This window comes from Vombatus ursinus, unplaced genomic scaffold (assembly GCF_900497805.2).
Source record: "Vombatus ursinus unplaced genomic scaffold, bare-nosed wombat genome assembly UNPS02000577.1, whole genome shotgun sequence".
Taxonomy (NCBI): Eukaryota; Metazoa; Chordata; class Mammalia; order Diprotodontia; family Vombatidae; genus Vombatus; species Vombatus ursinus.
In genome coordinates this window covers 8,104,652-8,131,749 of record NW_020940355.1, presented here as the reverse complement: position 1 = coordinate 8,131,749, position 27,098 = coordinate 8,104,652, and the positions used below count along the sequence as shown (strand labels likewise).

Genomic DNA, 27,098 nt, shown 5'->3' with positions numbered 1-27,098 from the left:
CCCAATATAATAATTATTTATTCAATACAAGAGAAAAATAATTATTTCTCTCAGATATAATCATGAGTAACTGTAATTTATGGTATTACATGATAAGTACATTAAAGAGGAATAAAACAAAGTGCTATATAAAGTCCAAAGGGGGAGGTTTCAACTAATGAGTAGGTCAAATAAAGCTTCATGAAGGATGTGGCATTTGAGTATAAATAATAATTAAATAGATAAAGAAGGAAACATTCCAGGTATAGGGAATTACATGACCAAAGGAACAGAAGGGAGATAGCAATTTGGAGGACAGGGAGCTGGGTTAGAATATAACATGCATGGAAGGGAATAAAATTAAATGATCCTAGAAAAGTTAGATGGTTATCAGATTATGGACAGTATTAAATTCCAGGCAAAGAAGTTTGAGCTCTATTCAGTACGCAGTCGGGAACCACTGAAGACTTTTGGGCAGTGGAATGAAATGACCAGCTCTACAAATTAAGAATTATTCTGGCAGTGGTATGAAATAAATCTTAGAGGAGAGAGAGAGTGGAGGTGGTGAGACAAGTTAGAAAGCTATTGGCAATAGCCCAGGTGGATGGTAATTAGAGTCTATAATGGAGTGGTATCTGTGAAAATAGAGAGAAAGAGACAGATATAAGATCGAGTGCAGAGGTAAAATGAACAGGATTGGTTAACTGGATGAATGTGAGGGAGAAAGGTTACATGTAACAACAAGCTTTCAAAATGTGGGTGAATGGTGGTTCCATAAACAAAATTGTCATAAAACAAGAAGAATAGGCTTAGAGGATAAGATTCACTTTGGGAAATGTTGAGATCAAAATGCTGAGAAAACTTTCAGGGGCAGGGATCTTGGAGGCCCAGTGAGTCCCAGGCTATATATTCCTGATACACTATTTCAAGGGGTCTGCTGAACTGCTAGTTCAAACAAACCTCAAGCTTTGTCATCTCAATCTTCATTTAGCTCCAGACATATGTAGTTATTATTCATTTAAATTTTTTACTGAATTCATGGACAGTTTTTGTCATTATTTATCTTTTCAATCATTGCATTCTAAGAGATCAAGCTCTCTATGAGAGTATACTCACTTATATGCAATAAAGGGGTCCTTTTAGTTAGAAACCACTTCTTACAACAGTTGGAGAAAGAGGAGAACAGGAAATAAATCAAGTTTGATTCTCTCAACAGCAACTAACTCCTTGGTTTAACACTTTGAAATTAAGTTCTTATTGTATTTGCTACTATGCACTTATTAGATATTCTTAGGGGCATATTGAAAAGCAGTACTGAAGGAGAGGAGTGGATTTTTTAAAATATTCACATGCTAGAGTGAAGGAAAATGACAACCTCATGGCACAGTGAAAAGGCCACTGTATCTGAAAGCCAAGCACCTGGATTTAAATGCTGGCTCTGCCTATGTGTGACCTTAAGACAAGTCAATTAACTTCTCTGGCCCCCCAATTTCCTAAAGTAAAACTAGACAATTTGGACTAAGTGAATTCTAAGGCCCCTTGAAGCTGTAAATCTGTGATATCTGGTTAGGTTTTATTCCACAATTTCACAGTAAAAATTCACTCATCCTATCTACGCTGGCCTGCAGAGTTAAGAATTTCTATGAAATTCCTCCAGTTGAATGGAAAGAACTTGTTTTCTACTGAAATTAAGCTTTTTTTTTTTGCTAAGTATGCTTAAGGAACTCCCACTGTGGGATTACAAATTATCTCTTCCCACATGGACCTATCACTACCCAGCTACATACATAAAGAGTCCCCTGGGATTTGCTTAAGACACAAAAAGATGACATGATCATCCCAGGGTCACATACCCAGAAAGGGTGACAGGGATTTGAATGGGATTCAAAACCAGGTTTTCCTGACTCTAAGTGTAGCTGTCTCCAAGTCTCTATTTTTTAAGAATAGATGGCAGCATATTTCTGGGGAGAATGCAAAGTTTTGTTACTGACAGAAGAAAAAACACAACAAAATAGAACTGCATTTGCCCAAAACAAACCAGCAAAGTCCATTTGCATGATACTGAAATAAGGCTCATTGGCTTACTTATAAATTTGGGTGATTAGCAATGGGGTTTCTCTATCACTGGTGCCCTCCTATAAATTATTTCAATATTGATTTTTAAAAATAGCTTTTATGAAAGATTGGCTGATGTTATGTGACTGAGTCTGATATGGTCCAAAGATTCTTTTCAGAGAAGACCTAGCTCTACTGATACAGATTTAGCAGATGGTGTAATTGTAAACTCAGAGTTGCAGAACCAGAAATCTCTTGGCAACATCACACTGTTTATCATTTGTATCCAAAGCATAGAAACCAATCTGCAACTGCAAAGACTTACTCAAAGAATCCCTTATTCTTCACTGCTCTCTGGCTTTGTAATGAGGACAGACGACAAAGGTAGCCATACCCAAGTGTATGAGTGTTGTGACAACGCAATCATTGGGCACAGCAGAGAGAAATGGCTTTTTTGTTTTCTTAATAAGCAGCCTCCCAAATAAACAGGTTTTCCTGTTCCTTGTGGTTCCTCCCTCTGTAGGAATGCTGAGAACCTGAACGTGCTCAAAAAATGACAGATTTTATTCTGTGCCCAGAACAGTCTATGGGTCACAGTATTAGGGCTCTGAGGAAATGAAGTAGTGTGATTAATTGTGAGGTGGGCTCTGATGCTTGTTTTGTCTTTTTTTTTTAAAGAACCAATGATTAACGGATTAATCGATACGTCCCAACACTTTCAGAGTCGAGAGAGGCCAAAATCATCAGACATCCTGGAGGAACTTTTCATTCAAGGAATAATGCAAAGTCAAAGTAAAGTATTTAGAAATGGAGAATCATATAATGTCATGGCAAGTAATTAATTTATAATAAACTTTAGAATGTAGTTAAAAGTAAAAGCAGTGTACGATTGTTGATCAGAAAGCATAAACTCCAGTGAATACATGTTAAGTATGATTCTCAAAGTACCTTTTTGAGTTAGTCCCCCTACTCCCATGAATTACCTCTACCCTAACATGCAAAATTTTCAATTAATTCCCGGGCTGCTCTAAGCATTCATGAGGCACTAAAGTGCCTATGAAGTCTTACAGACTCTGAGGTAAACAAAGGCAACCTTGAAATTGAAGTCCGGTTTTTTCAGGGTAAAGACTGACCATCAGCCACAGAATACAAACACGCACCTGATCCTGATGAAAAACTAAGGTGAAACTATAAATGTAGTGATGGTTACTCTATTGCTAATCATGTGCCTCCTCCAGCTGATCAGTTTGCCTGGCTTACTTGACTGTACAGTTATCCCTTCCACATTGTAGGAGTTAGGGATGTGGTGCCCCTGCAATGTGGAAAATCCATGTAAAAATTTAGGGCCTTCCTTTTGTACCAGAAAAGTTTGAATTTTTTCTTTTTCTTTTATGGGGTGTTTACAGTATTTTATTGTAAAATCTGAGTTAAGTATTTTGTCATAGGCTCTGTTATCTGCTGGCTTTTATATGCCATCTTTGGTTTTCACAAAAATCCCCACAAATTCCCATTTAATTTCTTATGTTAACTCATGATATATTGAAACCACAATGGGGGAAGTCACAGTGTAGAAGGGATAACTGTGCTGTTTGTTACCGTGGGTAGAATTTGCCACAGCCGCCGCTAACAGAATGCAAGTTCCTAAAAGTGTCTCTATCCCAGAGAGCCTGCCACTGAGAGGATGAAGCAGTTCGTGGGCATCACTAGTGAGTCTAAGCCACAGGCAGGGGAGAAGGAAAAAGAGAAGAGTAAGAAAGAAGGGGAGGGGGGATGGGATGTGAGAGAATAAGATGGTGTATGATTGTTGATCAGAAAGCATAAACTCCGGTGAATGACTGTTAGATAAGATTCTCAAAGTGTCTTTTCGAGTTAGTCCCTCTCCTCTCATGAATTCCCTCTGACCTAGCTTGCAAAATTTCCAATTAATTCCTATGCTGCCCTAAGCATTCATGAGGCACTAAAGAGAAGAAAGAAAAAGAAATGTAAGAAAGGAGGAGGTACACATGGTAAAAAAAAAATTGACTGAGTATTGGCCAAGAATAGTGTCAGGTGGCACTCAATGATACCAATAGAGGAAGTTCATCAGGTTTCCCTGGTTTGTAATAATAGTCACTTAGCCCTTAAAGGTTTACAAAACACTTTCTTGTAGACTGTTTCATAGGATGCTAGAACTAGATGGGGGCTCAAAGGCTATTAGTTCCACCCACCCCCACATTTTAAATATGAGGAGACACAGGGAAGTGAAGTGACTTGGCCAAGATCATTCGGTTAGTAAGTAGCAGAGGTTAAATTTGAACCAAATTCCTCTAATTCTAAATCCAGGGCTTTTCCTATTGCCCCATGATGACTTATTTCATTTTGATCCTCAGAGATCTAAAGCTGTAAGAGACCTCAGAGGCCCTCTAGCACAACCTCATTATTTTACGGGTGGGAAAGCTAAGGGCCAGTGGAGGTTACATGACTTGAATAAGGGCATACAGGAAGTAATCGGAAGAACTTGGATTTCAACCCAGGTCTTCTGACTGAAGAGACAGTACTTTTTTTTTTCCAGGCAATTGGGGTTAAGTGACTTGCCCAGGGTCACACAGCTAGTAAGTGTCAAGTGTTTGGTCTGAGGCTGGATTTGAACTCAGGTCCTCCTGACTTCAGGGCTGGTACTCTATCCACAGCACCACCTAGCTGCCCCTAGACAGTACATTTTACCATGACAATATGCTGCCTTATTCCTTTTGATCTTTATTAAAAAAAAAAAAAAAAACCTGTGAAATAGGTACAAAAACTACTGTCAACTCTATTTTAGAGAGGAATTGGGGTTAAATGATTTGCTCATAAGCTAATACAGGATGTCCCAAAAGTCTTGGTGCAGTTGTAAGCAATGAAAGCACTGTATAGGGCAGTCAAGACTTGAACTCATATCTTTTGGCACCTCGTCTAGAGTACTTTCCCCCTCTGCCAAAATGTCTCTCAGTATTTTCATGATAATAACAATAATAATAGTAGACAAAGCAAACACTGGGGTCAGAAATCAGGAGATTCATTTTGTATGGGTTTTTGATGGTGCTTAACCTCTTTCTAATCTTGCCTCAAGACAATGCCCTCACCTTGACATCTTCCATCTACTTCAGGTAGCTTTTTGGGGGGGGGAAGGGATAATCCAACTCTCCATGACCCCATTTGAGGTTTTCTTGCCAAAGATGCTAGAGTGGTTTGCCATTTCCTTCTCTAGCTAAGATGAGGAAACTGAGGCAAACAGGGTTATGTGACTTGCCTAGGGTCACACAACTAGTAGATATCTGAGGTCATATTTGAACCCAGGTTCTCCTGAGTCTAGGGCCAGTGCTCTATCCACTGTGCCATCTAGCTGCCCCTTAAGGAAAGGAAAGGCATGGACCCCAGAAGGAAGGGCCTAGAGAAAAGAAAGGAAATGTAAGAAGCATAGAGAAAAGGTAGAAGGGCTGGGGGGTCCTAATAATAAGTAGCTCACGTTTAGAGATCTCTTTCAGGTTTGCAAAGTGATTTTCATCTCCAATGTTATTTAGGCTAACAACAGCTGTGTATGCCTTACTATCACGCCCATTTTAAAGAAGAGGAGCCCGAGGCTCAGAATGGTGAAATGCCTTGTTTCTATATACCTGAAGCAGGCTCTGTCCTCTCCGTACTACTGTCAGCTGGAAGAGGAGAAGCAGCCACAGCATGTCCTATAAGGGGCAGGAATCAGATTTTAGAAAACCTACTAAGTGTCGTCAGTAGACTTGGAGTAGGAAGGGAAGAGTGAAAAAAGAATGTAGGGTAATGACACGTGACAGGGGAGAATTGACTTGCTTCATTGAGCAACTCCTTATTAAGCACCTGTTACGTGCAGTACTATGTCAAGAAGAGGAAAGTACTTACAGCAAGGGCAGGAAGAGGTGAGTGTCCCAGAACAGAAAAGGAAGGCCAACAAAGGAAAGAAGACAACTCACTGTGCAGTCTCTGAGAAAAAGTGGTAGGTCAACTAATGCCAGCAAATGACTAGAATTCACAAATGCCCACCCAGGGGAAATCATGGGAATCTTGATTACGAAGTCAGGGGGGATGGCATTAAAATATTTTTCTATTATTCAGATGTCAAAGATGAAAGTGTATTATAAGCTTAGTAAGGGTGAGGATAAGATTAATGTGTGATGTATTGTGGAAGAAACATATCTGTAAGGAAAAAAATAAAAGAATTTCTGGCTTGACTTTGTCGCAATACCATTAAGTCAGCCAAGGATAAAGACTGTTTACATATTATTTAGAAATAGAATGGTTGCTAGAGACATAGCTAAAACGTTGTCAGAGGGATATAAATGTGAGGCAGGACTGGCAGAGCACAGCACAGATAAAATAGCAATCAGGAGCTCTAATGGAGTGCCAGAGTGACCCAGGATAAACCAGGCATGAGGCAGGATGGAAATACACCAGGCTTAACAGGTCCTTATGTTCCCGGAAATCCTGCCACCATCCAACCCTCCCCAGCCCCTAATTCAATGAATGGTAAAAATAATAAAAATAAAGTGTCAACAGTATAATCCAGCATTAACTGAAATATGAAGTCTGGTGATTAGGAGGACAGGATGGTCCCCGGGAAAAGTATCTAAATGGATGGAGGTGGTTAGGGACTGGACCTGTGATTTCATTAGTATTAGGAGGACTTAGATGAGAAAATTCCCTCCACTAATCTACTTTCTCTGCAGCTGAAGTCTTAGAACATTAACTAGGACACTGAGAGACGAGGTTAAGTGGCTTATTCAGAGTCTCACAGAAGTACAATTTGAGCCTAGGTCTCCCTGTCTCTGAGACCAACTCTCTATCCATTACACCACACACCTTACCTAAATGGAAGATTGCTCAATGACCAATAAATAGCAAGAGCTTTGTTGATATACCTAGGAGAGAATATAAGAATGCTAGATGTCTAGTATCTCACATATAAAGGGTGTCCCAAAAGTCTTAGGGCAGTTTTATGCTCTTTAAAGTAGATGTGTAACCTATTAAAGCTTATTACTGCATTAACATTCCATGTAAAGGAAAGTTGTGGTGTCTGTATAAAAATGAAAGGATGAGTTAGAAATCTAGATCTCATCAATGTTGAAAACTGAAACATCATGTAATAACTTTAGTTTTTTGGAGTGATTTATTTTGTGTTGTTTTTGTGTTTTTCCTGAACATTTATATCTCCTGAACAGTGAATGTTATTGATATAAGAGAATCTCCAATATGAAAGTTTCTTACAATTCTCTTAGCCAAGAGAGTTGTTTGTTATAGTAAGAAGATAAGTGACTTAATCGTAGTCACAAATCTAAGATACATCAGAAGACTTGAACCTGAGTCTTCCTGACTCCAAGGCTAGCTCTCTATCCAGTTATCCATAATGCCTCTCAGAGAATAAATGTGTTTTGTTTTTTTTAAAAGACAGGACTGAATATGGTTTCAAGGACATTACACAGAGAGAAAGGAAAATCCCACTCAGAGCAAGTGAAAAGATAAAAGGGTGAAAGAGAAGATGAATGTAGTAATTATTGAAATGCCATATTAAAATTAATAGAATCAGATTAGCAAGACAGAAATGGAAAAATAAATTATGGCAGAAGTAGCTTTCAGTGTTTTTTTTTAAGGTCTTTCTTAATTACCAAGAGAAAAATGTTTTTCAATAAAATAACATGAGGGTAAATGTGAAAATAAATAAGAAAGGGTTTTAGGAAATGATTCTTATATAGCTACTCATATGGTAACATTATTAAGCTGTGAAGGTATGTCCCTCACCAGCCCAAGTCATTATCTTAGGTCCCATTTGTCATCTATGTCTAAGGACAGTTAGAGTGAGCAGATAAATGAGCTTCATCCATCCTCCGAATTGGGAGAATCCCCTGGGTGCAGTCATTCCCAGGAGGGCTGTGGAGCATCTGTGCCCACCGCAGGGAATCCCTTTTGTCTGTTTTTCACTTTGATTATTTACTTGTGAAGAAGTACTGAAGGAATTCCATTCTGCCTGCTGGATAAGCAACTTGTAAGCTTCCCCCCCCCTTCCTCTCTCCCCCTTCTCTCCCTCTCCCTTTTTCCCCTTCTGTCTGTCTGTCTGTGTGTCTGTGTGTGTGTCTCTCTCTTTGTCTCTCTCTCTCTCTCTCACACAGACACAGACACACACACACACACACACACGCAACAAGGATTACTCTGAAGATGGAGCACAAAATGCTAGATGGAAAATGCAGTTTAGCTAAATGTAAAATATGCTAAATGGACCTGCCAGCAACTTTAAAGAATCCTGAAGATATTTCTATGGACATCTAAAACATGTCAAAATATATGTCAAGATATAAGCTTGGGTAGAGCTAGGTATACTTAGAGAAAAAGATGAGTGTGACTCTCAGTTATATACGTGTGCAATCCACCTCCCCATTTATGACAAATATTTTACTCCTGAATTTCCCCTTGCCACCTAGCATACAATGAGGTCACTTACCCTTATGATCCCTTTCATCAGTTAAAATTGGCTTAATCGACGAAAATCAATAAGAATATTAAGTTAATCAAAACATAATTACAAGGTGCACAGAAATAAAGGCATATTATTTTTATTTTTATTAAAATTAATTTTAAAAATTTTGGTCTAGATCTGTGATTTCTTTAGTGTGAGGAATTCCTTGAATGGAAGGAAACTCCCTCTGAGGCAGCCATCTAACTTAACTGTAACTTAGATTTTTAGAGAGGGCCCCAAGAGGTTGTGACCTGTCCATTATAACATACCCAATATGTTCCAGAGGCAGATCTCAAACCCAGGTCTTCCAAGTCTAAAGGCAGTTCTCTATTCACCATGTCACTCCATCTCTCCCTGTTAGAAATGTCAAGGTAGATATAAATGACTTTCTGCATCTTTTATGTCACTGATCTTTTTTTATTAGTGTGGATAATTGAAAGTCAACTTCCTGATATGACTTGGAGGGGGGGAGAGGAGAAAAGGACAAGATATTAGTCCCTCTCAAAGTAAGTGAAACTGTCATAAACATCACTGAATTTAGTGACCTTGTACCAACCTGTCTGATAATTTTTATTGAACCTCATGGGGAGATTTCTAAGAGGGAGGAAGTTTGACTGAGCCCAGAATGAATATTCCCAGTAAAAGCCCAGTAACCTTCCCATGGAGATTTGAGAAGCAGAACAAGATTTACAAACATCTTAAGAGAAGCTCTGACCCACTTCCATTCGGTGCATAGAGTTCTGTTAGGACTTGAATCAAGGTAGGTTCAGACTTAGGTCAATAGCTAATTAGGAGACCTCTGCAAAATACCTAGATGATTCAGGAAGTGGTATGTAGAAATTCAGTTGACTAGACAAGTAAGAAGCAAATGTTATTCTAGGATGTCAGACTATTAGACTTGAAAACTGGTCAATTAATCAATCAATAGGTGTTTATTAAATACCTCCTAATGCAGATATTGTGCAAGGCACACGTAATACAAAAATAAAAATGAAATGGCCCCTGATAACAAATTGGTTATGTTTCTGAAAGCGATTTAAAAAATATTTAGATTGGTGACAGCCAGTTTTTTTAAAATTTTTGTTATTATTTTGAGATGCCAACATAGGATCAGAGATTTAGAGCTAGAAGGAACCCCAGAGATCATCTAGTCCAAACCCTGATTTTATAGAAGAGGAAAATGAGACCCAGGGAGATGAGACGTGATTTGTACAAGTTCACACAGGTAGCAAGTAGTAGAGGTAAGGTTTGAACCCAGGATCTCAGACTCCAAAACCAGTGTGTGTTGTTCTGTTAAAACAAAGACTAGCATAACATGAGAACAGAAAAAAAAAGCCAGCATCCCACATATGACTTTTAAAAGGTAAGCTCAAGATAGAGGTGGTGGGAAAGCCTCTCTCTACTTAGAAAAAAAGAGCTATGGATCAAATGAAATCTCAGATCCATCAGAATGGAAACAAATTCTAATGTTCAATAAGGTAGAAAAGTTCAATTTTCATTCAAAGCACACTTTCCCCACCCCTTCCAGATTCATATTGCTAAATTAAAACCACCCAAAATCCTAGAGTCCAACTGTGTCTTCTTTTTAGAGGTTTTGTTATGTGAAATTACAAATTTAATTTCCTTTTAGTTTTTGCTATTGAAGAATTTCATCTAACTTAACTGTCTAATACAGATTGTAATATCTCTGGGTCCCAACATTGTTAGAGTAATAAGTAGTTTCTTTTTCAGCAGATGGCTTTCACCAGCAGGAGGCCCAAGTGACAATTGTCATTAAAAAGAAAGAAAGAAAGAAAGAAAAACAACAAAAATAACAACAACAACAACAACAAACACCCTGGTTTGTCAAACACATCCCACTATCTATATGTGGTGAAGAAATTCTCACCACATGAACTCTCCAATACTTGCAACTGAGCCAAAAAGCAAATAGATTTTTTTTCTCCTTTCTTAAAAAAAAAAAAAGCAGCCTTCACAGAATCATAAAATTTTATGGAAATTTTGAAAAGATCTAAGAGCGCATTTAATTCAAGCACTTAAGAAACTAAGAAATGAGGCAAAGAACAGCCTGTTTACCTACTGAGACCGTTAAAGACGTTGGCTTGAAAAGACCAAGGTCCCCCACTGTAGCCTGGACCATCTCCACTTGTCCTGATCTTTATCAGGCCACTGGACCCAGATGACTCCAGAGGAGAAAGTAAGGCTGGTGACTTTGCACAGCCCTCCCTCACTTAAATCCAATTCACTTGCATGTCATGGCATCACCTCCATGATGTCACAGTTCTCTTCGAGAATGAAGGACAAACAACAACAACAAAAAATTGTGAAACTAAGGCCCAGGAAAGCTAAGAAGGTTTGCTCAAGATCACACATTACGTGTCAGAACCACCACTAGAATCCAGGGCTCTTGGCTCTCATGGCTTTCTTTTGACTTTCGCTTTTCCCCTTCTTGGTAAATATAGTATAATAGTTGTGATTTTTAGCATTGTGCTTATAGTCAACATTTTCACTGAATGAAACTGATATTCTAAGTTCCATGATTTTCTCCAAGCTAGAACAAGATACTTCCAAGACCATTGCCTCCTAACATGGATGTCAGGATTCCTCCAATGTGGAACTGGGAAGGGGATAGAAGGGACACAAGCAGTGGTACCGCCAGGGAGTCATAGTTCAAAAGGTTATGGTATCATGGGCAAATCCATAATGGTCTTAGGAGAAATTTCTTCCTGAGACTCCTGGATGTATCTTCTTTCCATGCTTTAGGGAAGCTCTTGGATCAAAGGGGAGGCAAGGAATCTCTCTCAGGTGAGTCTGATTAGTTTCCCATCCTTGAGGTTGCATGGGGATGTCAGTCATCTAGAAAACTAGACATATCTAGCTTCGAAAGGAAAATTCCAGATACATGGGGGCTTCTACAAAAGGGGCAGAGCAGGAAGAAGGGGGTACCAAGTAAGAAGAAAGGATGTAGCTAAGGTTAGACAACTGGTTATATAGAGAAAGACTAGGCCAGAAAAACCAGAGACGCAACACACTGCTTTCCCACAAGTCAAATAATCGTGGTCTGAGAGTCTAACTCCTGTTCTAGCAGTGACTCAAGAAACAAGGCTATAGAAATCTATCCAGAGACTGACCAGACTTTGACATCCAAACACCTAGTTCAGGAAATCATCTGGCTTCTCTAAGACCATAAAGGCTATTGCAAGAGGTACCAATGACCACACGGAAAGCCCCTGTGGAGAATGTGCAGGCATTGTTATCTGCCCTGATTGTCTGTGAGAGCAACAGTGTACATTAGATGCATCAACATATGAGTCAAAACTCATTTGAACACCTAAGGTGTCCTTGATTGAGGCCAAGTGGAAGGACTGTGTACCTGTGGTGCAATGGGTAGAGCACTGAGCCTTGAATCAGGAGGATAAGAGTTCTAAAGCTAGCCTCAAACTCTTACTAGCTGTGTGAACCTGGGTAAGTCATTTAAGTCACCTGTTGCCAGTTCCTCAACTATAAAATGAGCTGGAGAAGGAAATGGCAAACTACTCCAGTATCTTTCCCAAGAAAGCCCCAAATGGAGTTACAAAGAGTCGGACACAGCTGAACGACAACATAAATCAATTGCTAACTCACCTCATTTCTCCATCTTATGCTTATTCTCAGGATTCCTTTCTACTTCATATTCTTTTCAATCTAGTTTCAGAAAAGCTTTGCCTTCTTGCCACATTTTTTTTCTTTCACACATAGTTTGTGATTTTTAATACTCTGAAAAGTGTGAGTTTTCTCCCAACCTCCTCTTTAGGACTTTCCATCATTGGCAACACTCACTTCTTAGGCTGGTACTATTAAATAACCTTAGCTTTTCAATAGGTTTTTGGCTTCCTCAAGAATAAAGCAGGACAAAGCTTGGGTGCCTGCCTTCCATCTCCCCTCTCTTACGCTGCTACCCAAGCATGTGTTTTTTTCCTTTTTCCATTTTTTTTCATTTTAAAAACTGTCTTTCTCCAGGTAAGCACAGATGAGAAGCCTCTCATGAAGCCGCCTGCCAGACTGGAGAAACTTAAGACCAAAAGGGAAACAAATGGGTTCACAATAAGAAATATTGACGAGAAGATGAAGGCAGCAGATGAAAGGAGGAAGGTAACTTCACTCTCACACATACCATAATGAGGATCTGCTCACTAAACTCAGTCCTTCTCACACTTTTCTGGTAGGACTTTGTCCTTTTGAGATAGATCTCCCAGTTTGGATTGAATCTTACAAGAATGCTTGTGTTTGAATAGATTTCACCTTTCTTTTCTTAATTTGTTTTTTAACTTAGGAATAGCATAAAGTAATTCTTAGTTGTTGATATTAGTTTTACCTGAGAGAAGTAGTGTGAGGTAGGAAGCAGAGAACTTGCAGTCAGGAACATCTGGGTCCAAAACCCATTTCTGCCAAACCACTCAATGTCCCAGGCTATGGACTATAAATTGTTGTCATCAGCTGCTGATCTGCATTGGTGCAAGGAGTTTCCTCACCAGAACTTCCTTCCAACAATAGAATTATGGGTACAGGGTGGGAAACCTGTGGCCTCAAAGCCACATGTGTCCCTCTAGGTCCTCAAGTGTGGCCCTTTGACTGAATCCAAACTTCACAAAGTTCACGAAAAGGGATCCCTTTCCTGCTATTTGATCCAAGAGCTGCCCTAAAGCATGAAAAGAAGATACATCCAGGATTCTCAGGAAGAAACTTCTCCCAAGGCCATTATGGATTTGCTCATGATGCCATGACATTCATGAAGTTTGAATTCAGTCAAAGGGCCGCACTTGAGGACCTAGAGGGCCACATGTAGCCTCGAGGCCACAGGTTCCCTACACCTGGAGACTAAGGGGAAAAAATTATGTCATCTATGCAACTTAAGGAAGATGCCACTTTCCTCCATTCTCCCCTCCAAAAAAAAAATAGAATTTTCTTTATGTGGAAGTACTAAGAGGGAAATCTCAGTGCTGTGAATTTTAATTAGGAGACTAGAATTGGAGAAGCACAAACTTTTATGGTACCAGAATTCATAAGTGGAAGGATTGTTGAGTTAGTCACCATCTGAATTTCATTGACACAGGCTGTGCGCTCTTATATCTGCTAGATTCAAACCAGACATTTGGAGCTCTAGTTTTGATGCAAGAGGGATGTCTTCCTGAGGCTTTTACAAAAGCATGGACACATTACCCAGATTTCTGAGACACTGGGCCAGTTACAGCAGGATAGAGGTTCTCCAAGTCAAGTCTAGGGATCCCTGGGGGTCCCTGAGACCATTTCAGGTGGTTTTCAAGGTTGAAACTATTTTCACAATAATACTAAGATATTTTAATTTCTAATATGGTAGATATCAACAGATATAACCTATATAAACAGAACCTCTTTGGGGTCCTCAATAATTTTCAAGAGCATAAAGGGGGACTCCTTTGAGACCAAAAAGTTTGAGAATTGCCATAGAAGATAGATTTGTCCCATCAGACATGTCCCCTCTCACTCTTCTCCCTTGCCCCTAGAACTTTCTGGTTGCTTGAAGAATAAAGAGCTGGCAAAAGCAAAGAGAAGAGAAAAACAGAAATAAGTAAAATTTTAGCTATGAGGAATATGGCCTATTTACGGTGGACCTAAGTCTTCAAGTTCTTGAAGATATATTATAACTTGAGCAGCAATTCACCAAACTAAAAATGAACGAGAAAGAAGGCTCTTTAGCTAGTAGAGGAGGAGGAAGAGAAGGAGGAGAAGGAGGACTGATTAGGAAGAATGTCCTGAATAGGATCAAGCCTGGAATAATTAAGAGATATGATGATGTAGTGAGAATGATGATGTTGATAATGATAATAAAGAATTACAATAATAAACTTGCCATCTTTCATAAACTGACAGATGAGGAATTCCCCTAATACAAATATAAACTTCAAAATACCCTTGAGAGTTCCACAAATAAACTGTACTGAAAGTGAAGCATTATCAAAGACCAAACTGATGCCCAGGATTGCCTGGACATAACAATGATCTATAATGTTTTTAATTGGTTCTGCCATGCCAAAGGCTCATAATCTCCAAACTACATGTATGGAAAAGCTTTAAAAATATAGAGACTGGCAGGGAACATTAAAATGCTGTGGGAATAGGATGTGCTATCCTGCCTGCTATAAGAGTTATCCCAAGTATGCCTTCAGGGAGCATACAGAAGATGAGTTTATATCCCAATGCTTCTATTCCATTACAAAAAACAGTTATTTTATCCAACTTTGCAAAAATAGTCCTTAGAACATTAAATATAAAATAATAACAGAAGGATAGTGACTTGTTGCAGGACAAGAACTTGGTCCCTCTCCTTAGAGAAGGAGTATGGAATAGTGGCTAGAGTAATAGACTTGATGTCTGGGGCACCTGGGTTCAAATACTGCCTCTAGCATGATCTGTAGGAGCCTGAGCAAGTCAGTTAATCTCTATAAGTTTTAGTTTCCCCGTTTCTAAAATGAGAAGGGTAGATTAGATGGCCTTTAAGATCTCTCCCAGCTCCACATCTCTGATTATCTAAAAAAGTTGAATGAATAATGGTAACAGGTTGAATTTGTGAGACAAAAAACTTAAAATTCAACAAAAGTCTTTCCTTTATAATGAAAGAAGTTGTGGAGTCTCCTCATCCAGAGATTTTTGCAGAAATGTGTAGACTGTCTATTGTACTGGAATAACTCAAGGACAGTTCAGCTTGAACAGAGGATAATGGTAATGAATTAGCTGACCTTTGATGCCTCTCCCAGGGCCGTGGTTTTAGAAGTGCTCTTCATCAAGAAGTGCCATCATTCCATTCTCAGAACCTCAGAATTTTATTGTTGCAAGGGATCTTAGAGATCTAGTACACTCCATTCATTTTACAGATGAAGAAACTGAGGCCAGAAAAGTGAAGTGATATACTAAGCCATTGAGCTATACCATGGGAGAACCCTAATCTACCACACTCGAGGACTTTCTTTCTCTGACTCCCACCACCATTTCTACTAAAGAAAAGCAGTTTTTAAAAGGTCTAAGCAGAAACAGCAAACAAATTTTGTTCTGAGAGTATCTCACAAAATCTCAGAATTGGGAGAGCCCTCAGAGGTTAATTAGTCTAACCTCTACTTGACCAAGGAATACACTTTTACATCCGAAACACGTGGTCATCCACCTTTCCCTTGATTACCTTAAGTGAGGAGGGATTCATTACTTCCTAAGCCAGCCTATTCCACTGTTTTACAATTTGTTATTAGAAAGTTTTCCTGACATGTAGTTGAAATCTTTCTGTCTATAGCTTGCACCTACTGCTAGTATGCTGTCAGAGATCAAGCAGAAGAAGTGTAATTCACCTTCTACATCGTAGCTTTTCAGATATCAAAGGCACTATGTGTCCCATACATTGTCTTTTTTGCAGGCTAATCTCCAGAACTTTCAAAGGATTTTATGTAATGGTCTCTAGGCTCTACACCAATCTGACCATGCTTCATTTTGTCATCTCAAAAACTCAAATGGATCTGTGATCTCATATAGGTGTTCCTCTACCAATGTAGACTGATCTCCACTGATGTAGACTGTGACCCATCCATAGCTGTCCATTTTTTGATGACTCTTGTCTGTGGTCTTCCTATGAGTTTGACGTAGGTAGTCTACTGAATATGCTAGGGGCCTTCCTCACTTTGTCTTGGTGTTATGAAGATGCCAATGGAACCCATAAGCTGTCCAATGGTTATTCCCTTGCTCTTTCCATATGACCAACCCATCTTTTTTTTTGCTTTTTCATTTCTTTACTTTGTCAGTATCCTTCCTAAAATGGTAATGACAAGTACCAAATGAATACTTTGTATTAGTTTTCTTTATGACGTTCCAGAGTATAATGTTAATCGGGGGTAGGTAGGGCAACATGCTGAGGCTCTAGAAGGAACCATTCATTCATTTGTCCTACCTTCAACACTGTTCTGCAGGTTAAAAGTGAAGAAATGAAAAAAAGGCTGAGAAGTGAGAGGCCTTTGCCACCAATTGTCCCTTCAAGCACAGCAAAGCTGAGTGAAGATGACACTCCATTTGCCAAAGGATTTGATGCTACAGGCTCTTCTGTGTTTCATCCCTCTGCCATGGAAACAAGAAGGCAAGTGAAAAGGAAAAAAAGCATCGGGAAAGGCAATATGGCTTCAAGTGAAATAAATCAAAGTTATGAAGTCTTTGGGGTTGTGGAGTCTGATGTGCACTACAACACTCCCAATGACGTATTCTGATGCACCAGTGGGCGACTCTATTCAATGTACACTACACATGAGATATTTCACTAATTCTTAAAAAATTAAGCCTTTGCTCTGCCCCTTACTTTCCTCCTACAGAACTTATTACAGTAATTGGTCCAATAACAATGATATGCATTGCTTAACTCCACTGTTAGTACTCAGGGCTACAGAGATTGTTGATGTCAAGATTACTGGTTTCACATCTATGAAGTCCAAAGGAAGAGAAGGAGGAAGGGGAGGGAGGCAGCCCCAGGAGGGGCCCTACTGCCCTACTGCCTGTGGTCAGGAAAGGCTCAGCTAAGCACTTCCCAGCTCAACGCATACTACCACCTGGGCCTTTCCTTTCAATGCTTAGACTTTCTCAAGTGGGTGACAATCGTTCTGAAGGTGTGTTGCAGCTACTGAAAGATAATTAGTGTAGTAGGAAGAGTCCTGTAGTGTTAAGAGAGATTTGGTTTTGAATTCTACCTCTGACACTTTCTACCTATTGGACCATGTACAAGGAGATTAGCCTCTCCAGGCCTCAGTGTCTTCATCTATGGAATGGGGATAGTAATACCTACAATACAAATCTCTCTAGTTGTTGTGAGGACCAAGTGAGATCATTCATTCATTCGTTCATTGAATAATCATTTATTAATCACTCAAATGGGTCAGTCACTGTGCTAGGCACAGAAATAAAAAGATAAAAACAATACAGTCCCTGCCCTCAAGGAGTATCTCTTTTTTTTTGAGGGGGAACAGCATGAACACAGATAATAAATTCAAAGCGTGTAAATATGTCTGACAGGAGAACTCAGAGAATTTAGGATATGCCTTGTGTAAGAGATGGCATTTGAATTAATCCTTAAAGGAAGCTAATAACTTTATGAGTTAGAGATGTAACAGATTTAGGGTACAGAATGAGACACATATTTTTGTATACAGACATCAAGGGAATTTGTTTTGCTTTACTATGCATATTTGTTACAAGTAATTTCTTTTTCTTATTTTTTCCCAATGGGATGGAAGTGCGAGGGAGAGAAAATAAATTTCTCCTTAGTTTTTTTTTTTTAATAGGGGGTGGGGATAAGGATGTGAAATATTGCATGCACTTTCAGATGAGGTCACTGGATTATTAGCTTTTACTTTGTTACAAGAGACTTCTCACAAAGTGGGAGTAATCTTTAAATGTTTTTGATGTGAAAACAAAATGTTTGAAGAAATATTTTTAAAAAGATGGGGAGGAAGTACATTCTAGGCATGGGAGATAGCTCAGGCAAAAACAAGGGGAAGAGAGATGGAATGTTGTAGGTAGGGAAACATTAAAAAAGACAGCTTTGATTTAAATGTAGAGTACATAAAGTGGGACTGTCACTTCTCAAGTATTTTGGTCTCAAGACTCCTTTATGCCCAAAGAGCTCTTGTTTATTGGGTTATAATCATGAATATTTATTTTATGAGAAATTAAAACTGATCATTTAAAAATATTTATTAATTCATTTAAAATAATAACTCCATTATGTGTTAACATAAATAACAAATCTCAATGAAAAATAATATTTTCCAAAACAAAAAACAATTAGTAAGAAGAATGGCATTGTTTTACATATTTTTTTAAATCTCTGTAATGTCTGGCTTAATAGAAGATAGCTGGATTCTCATATTTGTATATGCATTCAATCTGTTGTGTTATGTTGTTTTGGTTGAAGTATATGAAGAAAATCTGCCCCACACAGACATGTAGCTGGGAAAGGAAAGTGTATTTTAATAGCCAAGTAACTTCTTAGTATTATTATGAAAATAATTTTGATGTTGTGGACCCCCTCGAAAGCTCTCAGGAACTCTCTGGGGTCTGTGGACCACACTTGGAGAACGATTTACCTTACCATACTTTATGTTGCTGAAATAGCCAAATGTGCAGTAAGCCTGGAGACAGACTGTGAAGGTCTTTACGCCAAAGAGAAAAGTGTGTATTTTATACTAGAGGCAACTGGAAGTTCTTAAACAGGAAAGTTCTATGTGCCAGATCTGTGCTTTAAAAAGGAGTATCATTTTGTAGCTACGTGGAGGATTGGGTTAGAGAGGGGAGAGACACAGGAAACAAGAACAACCAGGAATCTATTGCAGTAATCCGGGTGAGAGGTGATGACCGTTTGATGCTGTGGAATAAAATAAGCAAAACTTGGTATTTGACTGGATATGAGGAGTAAAGAAGAGGGAATTTGAGGATCATTACCAGGTTACAAACCTAGTTGACCAGAAAGAGGGAAATGAGGAAAAGACAAGGGTTTTATCTGAAAGTTTTGGACTTAATCAGTTTGAGATGGCTATTTGGAAATATTCAGTGGGCAAAGTTGACGATATTGGATTGGAGCTCAGGAGAGATTTTACATATATGTGCATATACACACATGTATGTGTGCATGTGTGCGAGTATGCATATATGTATATGCATATATACACATATTTTGTGTGTATATGCATACATATACATAGTGTGCATCTATATATATATACACACATATGTATATGTGTATGTGATGTGTGTATGCCTGAGAATCATCTGCATAGAGATGATAATTGAATCCCATGATAGCTGATGAAAGAAAAGAGCACTACAAGATAGAACGAAGAGAGGAAAGAGAGGAGAAAAAGGCCTAATTCATTACCTGATGTATACCCATACAAAGTGGGCAAGACATGGATGATGATCCAGCAAGGGATACTGAGGAGCATCCAGTGAAACAGGGACAATCAGGAGAGAACTGTGACATGAAAAATGAGAAAAGAAAGAGAATCCGGGAAAAGGTAATCAGCAGTGTCAAATGCTGCAGCCAGGTGAAAGGGATGAGGATTGAGACAAGGCCTGCAGATTTGTCCATTGAAATATTGTTGGTAACTGTAGAAATGGCAGCTACAGAAATGAAGGAAATGAATGAAGACAGATTTTTCTAGGAGCTTAACTGTGAAAGGGAAGAGGACAGTAGGTTAAGGGGAAGTAATGTGAAGTTATCTAATATTTTATTTTGTTTTATTCATGGGCAGTGTATGCAGCTGATTTGGAAACTAAAAATTAGTGAGCATCAGTCAACAAGTATTTTTTACTCACTTAACATGAGCCAAGCACTGTGCTAAGCACTGGGGATACAAAGAGAGGCAAAAGGCAGTCTACACTCAAGGAGCTCACACTTTTTTTTTAGGCAATTGGGGTTAAGTGACTTGTCCAGGGTCACACAGCTAGTAAGTGTCAAGGGTTTGGTCTGAGGTCAGGTTTGAACTCAGGTCCTCCTGACTTCAGGGCTGGTGCTCTATCCACTGCACCACCTAGCTGCCCCTGGGAGCTCACATTCTAATGGGGAAGACAACATGTGAACAACTACATACAAGTAAGGTGTAGATAAGACAAACTAGAGACAACCAAGAGAGGGAAGGCACTAGCATTAAGTGAGAACAACCAGCAAAGGGATCTAGTATATTAAACCAATACTAGAAGATGGGCCTGAGTAAAGGTAACAAGTCTCTGGAGATGGGATCAAGAGCACAAGTGGAGTCATCCTCACTGTTTCTTCTTCATCAGAGACTGGAATAAAGGAGGAGAGAATGGTACAATCCAGGGTTGGCATTTGGTAAGGTATGTGTAGCAATAGGCAAGGGGTAATACCTCTAAAGGGCTTTGTTAACAGTAAAGGGCTGCGTAAATATTAGTTATTAATGTGATTATTACTATTATTTTTATTCTTATTGGAACCTTGAAATCCATCCAGTTACCAACAAATCATTCTAGGATACTTCTACAAAATAATAGCAAGCATTTATTTAGACCTTTAAGTTTGCAAAGCACTTTACCTATGCTATCTCACATACTAGTCCTCACAACAAGCTTCTGAGATGGGTGTCATTTATTATCCTCATTTTACAGATGAGGAAACAGAGGCTCACAGAGGTTAAGTGACCTTGCTTGGTCATACAGAGTATAAAGGTCTAGAGTGAGATTTTAATTCAGCCCTGCTTGACTCCAACTCTCACACTGCCATACCACATCGCTGCCTCTGGTCCATAGTTCATACATGACTTGGACATAGGTTTTTTGTTTGTTTCACCAACACACCTTAGAACCCTGTAAGCCTGTTGTGGGCAATAACGTGATACATTTTATATAGTCTGTGGAATGAGTCCAATCACTGTTGCACAATAACAATGTTAGCTGACTCCCCATACAAGTGGATGTATCATAGGTGTGCTATTTAAAAGATCTGTTGTTGTTTTATTCCAGTACTGGGGAACAATAAGTAGCCTTTTCAGAATGATGCCTGGTAATGGCATTTATCCATTATGGAAAATGGGATAATGGCTGGAACAAATTTTCACACTGGAGGGAGTAGAACTTTGAGCTGTGAGTATGGAGATTCTGAATTTCTTTATTTATTTTTTAAAGGCCTGCTAAACTTAAAAAAAAGGAAAGGAAAGAAAAACAGGAACAAATGTATGTTTGTTGTTGTTTTTAATCTGGAAAATACAAACAAAATAATGGCTGTGCAGGTGGCGCAGTAAATAGAGTGCCAGGTCTAGAGTCAGGAAAACCTGAGTTCAAATACAGCCTCAAACTCTTGCTAGCTGTGTGACCCTATGCAAGTGACTTAACCCCGTTTGCCTCAGTTTTCTCATCTGTACAATGAGTGGACTAGACATAAACCCTGAATTTTCTTCCTGCTCTACATCTGTGATTCTGTGATCTGTGACCTAAATTATAAGGTCATTTCACTGTTAACATCACTGACTTGAATCCCTCCATGTTTCATGTTGGAATTGGGGACCATGAAGAATAAAAATGCCTTAAAGGAAACTAAGTGTCCTCATCTGAGAACTGAGAATTTCTATTGGAAAGAAATTGTACAATCATCCGTGGACTTCCTGCTTAGTACAAATGATGGGAACAAGAACCATAAACTATGTTTTGACTTTGCATTTAAAAGGGACCTTTTTCTTGCTTGCTTCTTAAAGGAGAACAAAATAATTTGGTTATACTACAAACTAGCCCAAATGGCTAGAACTGAACTTTTAAAATTTAATTCATTACTATTTCCAAAGGGCTATAAAACTGGGTATGCCTTTTGATCCAGCAATATCACTAATTTTTCTTAAAAAGGGGGAAAGGACCTATTTGTACAAAAATATTTATAGCAGCTCTTTTTGTGGTGGCAATGAATTGGAAATTAGGGGAATGTCTATTAATTAGGGAATTAATTAATATCTTTTAATGTCCATTAACTAGGGAACAAGTTATAGTATATAATTATAATGGAATACTATTGTGCTTTAAGAAATTATGAGCAGGGTGATTTCAGAAAAGCCTGGAAAGATTTAGATGAACTGATGCAAAGTGTAGTGAGCAGAACCAGAAGAACATTGTACATAGTAACAGCAACATCGTACAGTGGTCAATTGTGAATGCCTTAGCTGTTCTGAGCAAGACATTTCTAAAGGACTCATGGTTAAAAATGCTATCTACTTCCAGAGAAAGAAGTGATGGAGTATGAATGCAGATCGAAGCACACAATTTTTTACTTTCTTTATTTTTTTCATGGTTTTTTTTTTTGGTCTGTGTTTTCTTTTGCAGCATGACTAATATGGAAATATGTTTTGCATGATTGCACATGTATAATCTATATGAAATTGTTTATTGTCTCAGGGAGGGTGAGGGAAGAGAGGGAGAGAATTTGAAACTCAAATTTCTTTTTAAAAAATTGAATGCTAAAAATTGTTTTTACATATAATTGAGAAAAAATTAAATATTCAAAAATGTTAAACAAAAATAAGTAAATAAAATTTGGTTCATTGAGCACAAGAAATTTTAAAAATTGGAAACTTTTTTATAAATGTGGGAACAGTTAAATAAACAGAACCACAATAATCAATACAATCAATTATTCAATACAACTACAATGATGGAAATGAAAAGAAAATCAAGCTATGGAGGAATTGCAAAAACCAATATTGTTCCTTGAAAGTAGATCATGAAACATGCCTCCCTCTGCCTGTTGGCAGAGAGGCAGGGACTACCAGGGTAAAACATTGCAGACATTGTTATATGTAGTCATTGTACTAGTTGTTTTTGCTTAACTGGTTTTCTTTTGTTACAAGGCTGGGGGGGGGGAGTCAATTTGTATAGGTAGGTAATATCCAAAAATGACTGTGATATAAAAACAAAAGACAGTAATAAAAGATACATTTTTTAAAGATTTGGTTTATTGGAATCTTAAAATGTGTGATGTTAATTGCATAAGGACAATTTAAATTTAGTTGCAAAACATAAATTTTGGGCACACTCAGGACATTTCTGCTAAGAGCAGATATGAATCTTTAGGCAGACACAAAGCAAGTGAAAATTAGGTTAGAACATTAGCATAGTTCTCTTAGCTGATGGTGGTTGAAAGATAGTTTTAGTATTGACCAAGTTGTCTAATCTGAGAGAAGGCCCTCCGTCTCATTGCAGATGACTCACTGATTTACATATCCATTCCCAGTTGTTCTCTTGAACTGCAGTCTCACTAGTTGCCTACTGGATATTTAAAACTAGATACCATAGAGAAATCTCAAACAGGTCCCAAACAGATTACATTATTTTCCCCCTAAAACTTACCCTTTCCCAAATTTCCATATTTCGATGAAATTCACCATCATTCTTCCAGTTCCTCAGGTTCATAACCTCAGTATTACCCTCAGCTCCTCACTTTTTTTCATTCCATATATCTAAACCAGACCTTGTTATTACTACCTCTACATCATCTTTCACCTGACCCCTTCTTTTTTATAGTCTTTCCCTGCCTCAAGTTTCTCCCCACTCTAATCCATCCTTCACATTGCTGCAGCAACAAAGGAAAAAACACCCCAAAGAGACAGAATACTAAATATACGAAATTCTCTTGCTTTGCCCGTGGTTGGATCTGGGTCACAGTTCTGAGGGGCGGTCCTGGGGGAAAGAGGAGTGCTGGCGTGATGGAGATTGTTGTGGTGGTGGAGAGGAAACACCTCACCCCTTGTCATAGCACCTGGGAAGAACTGAAAATTTACAGATCCCTAGAAGTATCTCTGAAAACAGCTGCACAAACCCCTGAAGCTTGGGATAGTACATTCTCCACATTGGAAGCAGACTTTTGTCTTAACAAAAAGTTTAAAACTTAAGTAATTGGTCGGGATCTTGAGTAAGCAGCACAAAAAGAGTCAGACTATATTATCTTACTTTGGTGACAAAGAAGATCAAAACATACAACCAGAAGAAAACACAGTCAAAGCTCCTACATCCAAAGCCTCCAAGAAAAATATGAATCAGTCCCAGGCCTTGGAAGAGTTCAAAAGGGATTTTGAGAAGCAAGTTAGAGAAGTAGAGGAAAAACTGGGAAGAACTATTTATTGTTACAAGGTGGGGGGGGGGGGGGTCAATTTGTATAGGTGGGTAATATCCAAAAATGACTGTGATATAAAAGCAAAAGACAGTAATAAAAGATACATTTTTTAAAGATTTGGTTTATTGGAATCTTAAAATGTGTGATGTTAATTACATAAGGACAATTTAAATTTAGTTGCAAAACATAAATAGAGAAATGAGAGTGATGCAAGAAAATCATGAAAAACAAGTCAACTGCTTGCTAAAGGAGACCCAAAAAAATACTGAAGAAAATAACACCTTAAAAAATAGCCTAACCCAAATGGCAAAAGAGGTCCAAAAAGTCAATGGGGAAAAGAATGCCCTAAAAAGCAAAATTGGCCAAATGGAAAAGGAAGTCCCAAAGATTACTGAAGAAAATACTTCCTTAAAAATTAGAATAGAGCAATTGGAAGCTAGTGACTTTATGAGAAATCAAGACATTGTAAAAAAAAATCCAAAAGAATGAAAAATTAGAAAACAATGTGAAATATCTCATTGGAAAAACAACTGACCTGGAAAATAGATCCAGGAGAGAGAATTTAAAATTTTTTGGACTATCTGAAAGCCATGATCAAAAAAAGAGCCTAGACATCATCTTTCAAGAAATGATCAAGGAAAACTGCACTGATATTTTAGAACCAGAGGGCAAAATAGAAATTGAAAGAATCCACCGATCTCCTCCTGAAAGAGATCCTCAAAGGAAAACTCCTAGGAATATTGTAGCCAAATTCCAGAGTTCCCAGGTCAAGGATAAAATATTACAAGCAGCCAGAAAGAAACAATTTAAGTACTGTGGAAACACAATCATGATAACACAAAATTTAGCAGCTTCTACATTAAGGGTCCAGAGGGCATGGAGTATGATATTGTGGAGGGCAAAGGAGATAGGATTACAACCAAGAATCACCTATGCAGCAAAACTGAATATAATCCTTCAGGGGAAAAAATGGTCATTCAGTGAAATAGAGGACTTTCAAGCATTCTTGATGAAAAGACCAGCGCTGAATAGAAAATTTGACTTTCAAATACAAGACTCAAGTGGAACACGAAGAGGTAAACAGGAAAGAGAAATCATAAGAGACTTATTAAGGCTGAACTGTTTACATTCCTGCATGGAAAGATGATATTTGTAACTCATGAGACCTTTGTTAGTATTAGGGTAATGGAAGAAAAAAAATTATATGTATGTATATATATATACATATATATATATATAAATACATAGAAGGCACAGGGTGAGTTGAAGATGAAGGGGTCATATCTAGAGAATAAAATTAAGGGGTGAGAAGGAGAAATGGAGAGGTAGAACAGGGTAAATTATCTCACCAAAAAAAAAAAAACCAAAAAAGAAAAGGCTCTTACAGTGGAGGGGAAACAGGGGAATGTGAGAGGGAATGAGTGAATCTTATCCTCATAGGATTTGACTTAAGGAGGGAATAACATACACACTCAATAGGGTATGGAAATCTGTCTTACCCTACAGGAAAATGGGGGGGGGGAAGGGGACAAGAGAGTGGGGGGATGATAGAGAGGAGGGAAGATTGGGAAAGGGAGTAATCAGAAGCAGATACTTCTGAGGAGGGACAGGGTCAAAAGAAAGAATAGAATAAATGGGGCAGGGGATAGGATTAAGGGAAATAGAGTTAGTTTTTCACAGCATGTCTACTATGGAAGTGTTTTGCATAACTGCACATGTATAACTATATTGAGTTGCTTGTCTTTTCAATGAGGGTGGGTCAGAGGGAGGAAGGGAGAAAATTTGGAATCCAAGGTTTTAAAAACACATGTCTAAAAAAAATGTTTTCACATGCCACTGGGAAATAAGAAATAAAGGAAATGGGGTACAAAAAAAAGATTATATTCTCATAATTAATGGACAAGAGATTCTGATGGAAACCTACAAGAAGTGACTGAAATTATACTGTGATATTAACAGCTACTAAGTAAATCTAGAATTTTGGATTGATGTTTATGATTACATTTTAATAAAATATTAATGTTTTATTGAATTAATGAATTAAAAAAACCAAGAAAAAATACTTTCTCTCGCTGCTAAAGTGATTTTCCCCAAGCACAGATCTAACCAAGTCATATCCCTTCTCAATAAACTCAATTATTTCTCTCTTGTGTCTATGCAAATTCCTCCATTTAGCTTTTGAAGCCCTATACTACTTGGCCTCAATCTACCTTTCTAGCTTCACTGTACATTACTTATCCCTAGACTCAACAATCCAACCAAATGACCTTTCTCTCTTCTTCACAGCCAAGGGTATGCTAGTAAATGTTTTACAATTGACTTTCTTAAAAAAAGCATGCTAGACACACTTTTAAATTTAATCTAAGGGGCAGCTGGGTGGCACAGTGGATAGAGCACTGGCCCCGAAGTCAGGAGGACCTGAGTTCAAATCCAGCCTCAGATCAAACACTTGACACTCACCAGCTGTGTGACCCTGGGCAAGTCACTTAACCCCAATTGCCTAAAAAAAATTAATCTGCACCATTAACATTTTCTCCATTACTTTCTTAAGTCTAGACAGTAAAGAAATCATAGATCAAGCCCTGATTTGTAGCATTTGCTGATTTCTGAGGTGTAAGTGATCACCCTGAAAATTTAACAATCGGCTCTCTTAAGATGGTTTGGCTGGCTCCAGCACAACCTTGCCACAACCAATACCCCATCCCCCATCTGCATGCCTTTGTGCTGGCTGTCCTCCATGGCTGGAATGAATTCCTTCATCACCTCTACCTCAGAAATTTCCACTCTTCCTTCAAAAGACAACTCAAGCAACATTTTCTGCATGAAACATTTTCTGATCCTTCCAACTGCCAGTGCTTTCCTTCCGTAACTGTGGTGTATTTAAATACTTTCTGCTTATCCATATTTATTTCCTTT

At 38.3% G+C, this 27,098-nt stretch overlaps 1 protein-coding gene across 1 annotated transcript in view; it reads left to right on the top strand.

Annotated features, from left to right (window-relative positions):
* STMND1 (stathmin domain containing 1) overlaps positions 1-16,791 on the top strand; it is a 29,087-nt gene extending 12,296 nt beyond the window's left edge. Inside the window, exons 3-5 of the mRNA XM_027865711.1 lie at positions 2,713-2,864; positions 12,533-12,664; positions 16,501-16,791. Of these exons, the coding sequence (XP_027721512.1) occupies positions 2,713-2,864; positions 12,533-12,664; positions 16,501-16,791 (575 nt within the window). The remainder of the gene's footprint in view (positions 1-2,712; positions 2,865-12,532; positions 12,665-16,500) is intronic.
* The last annotated feature ends 10,307 nt before the right edge of the window (positions 16,792-27,098 follow it).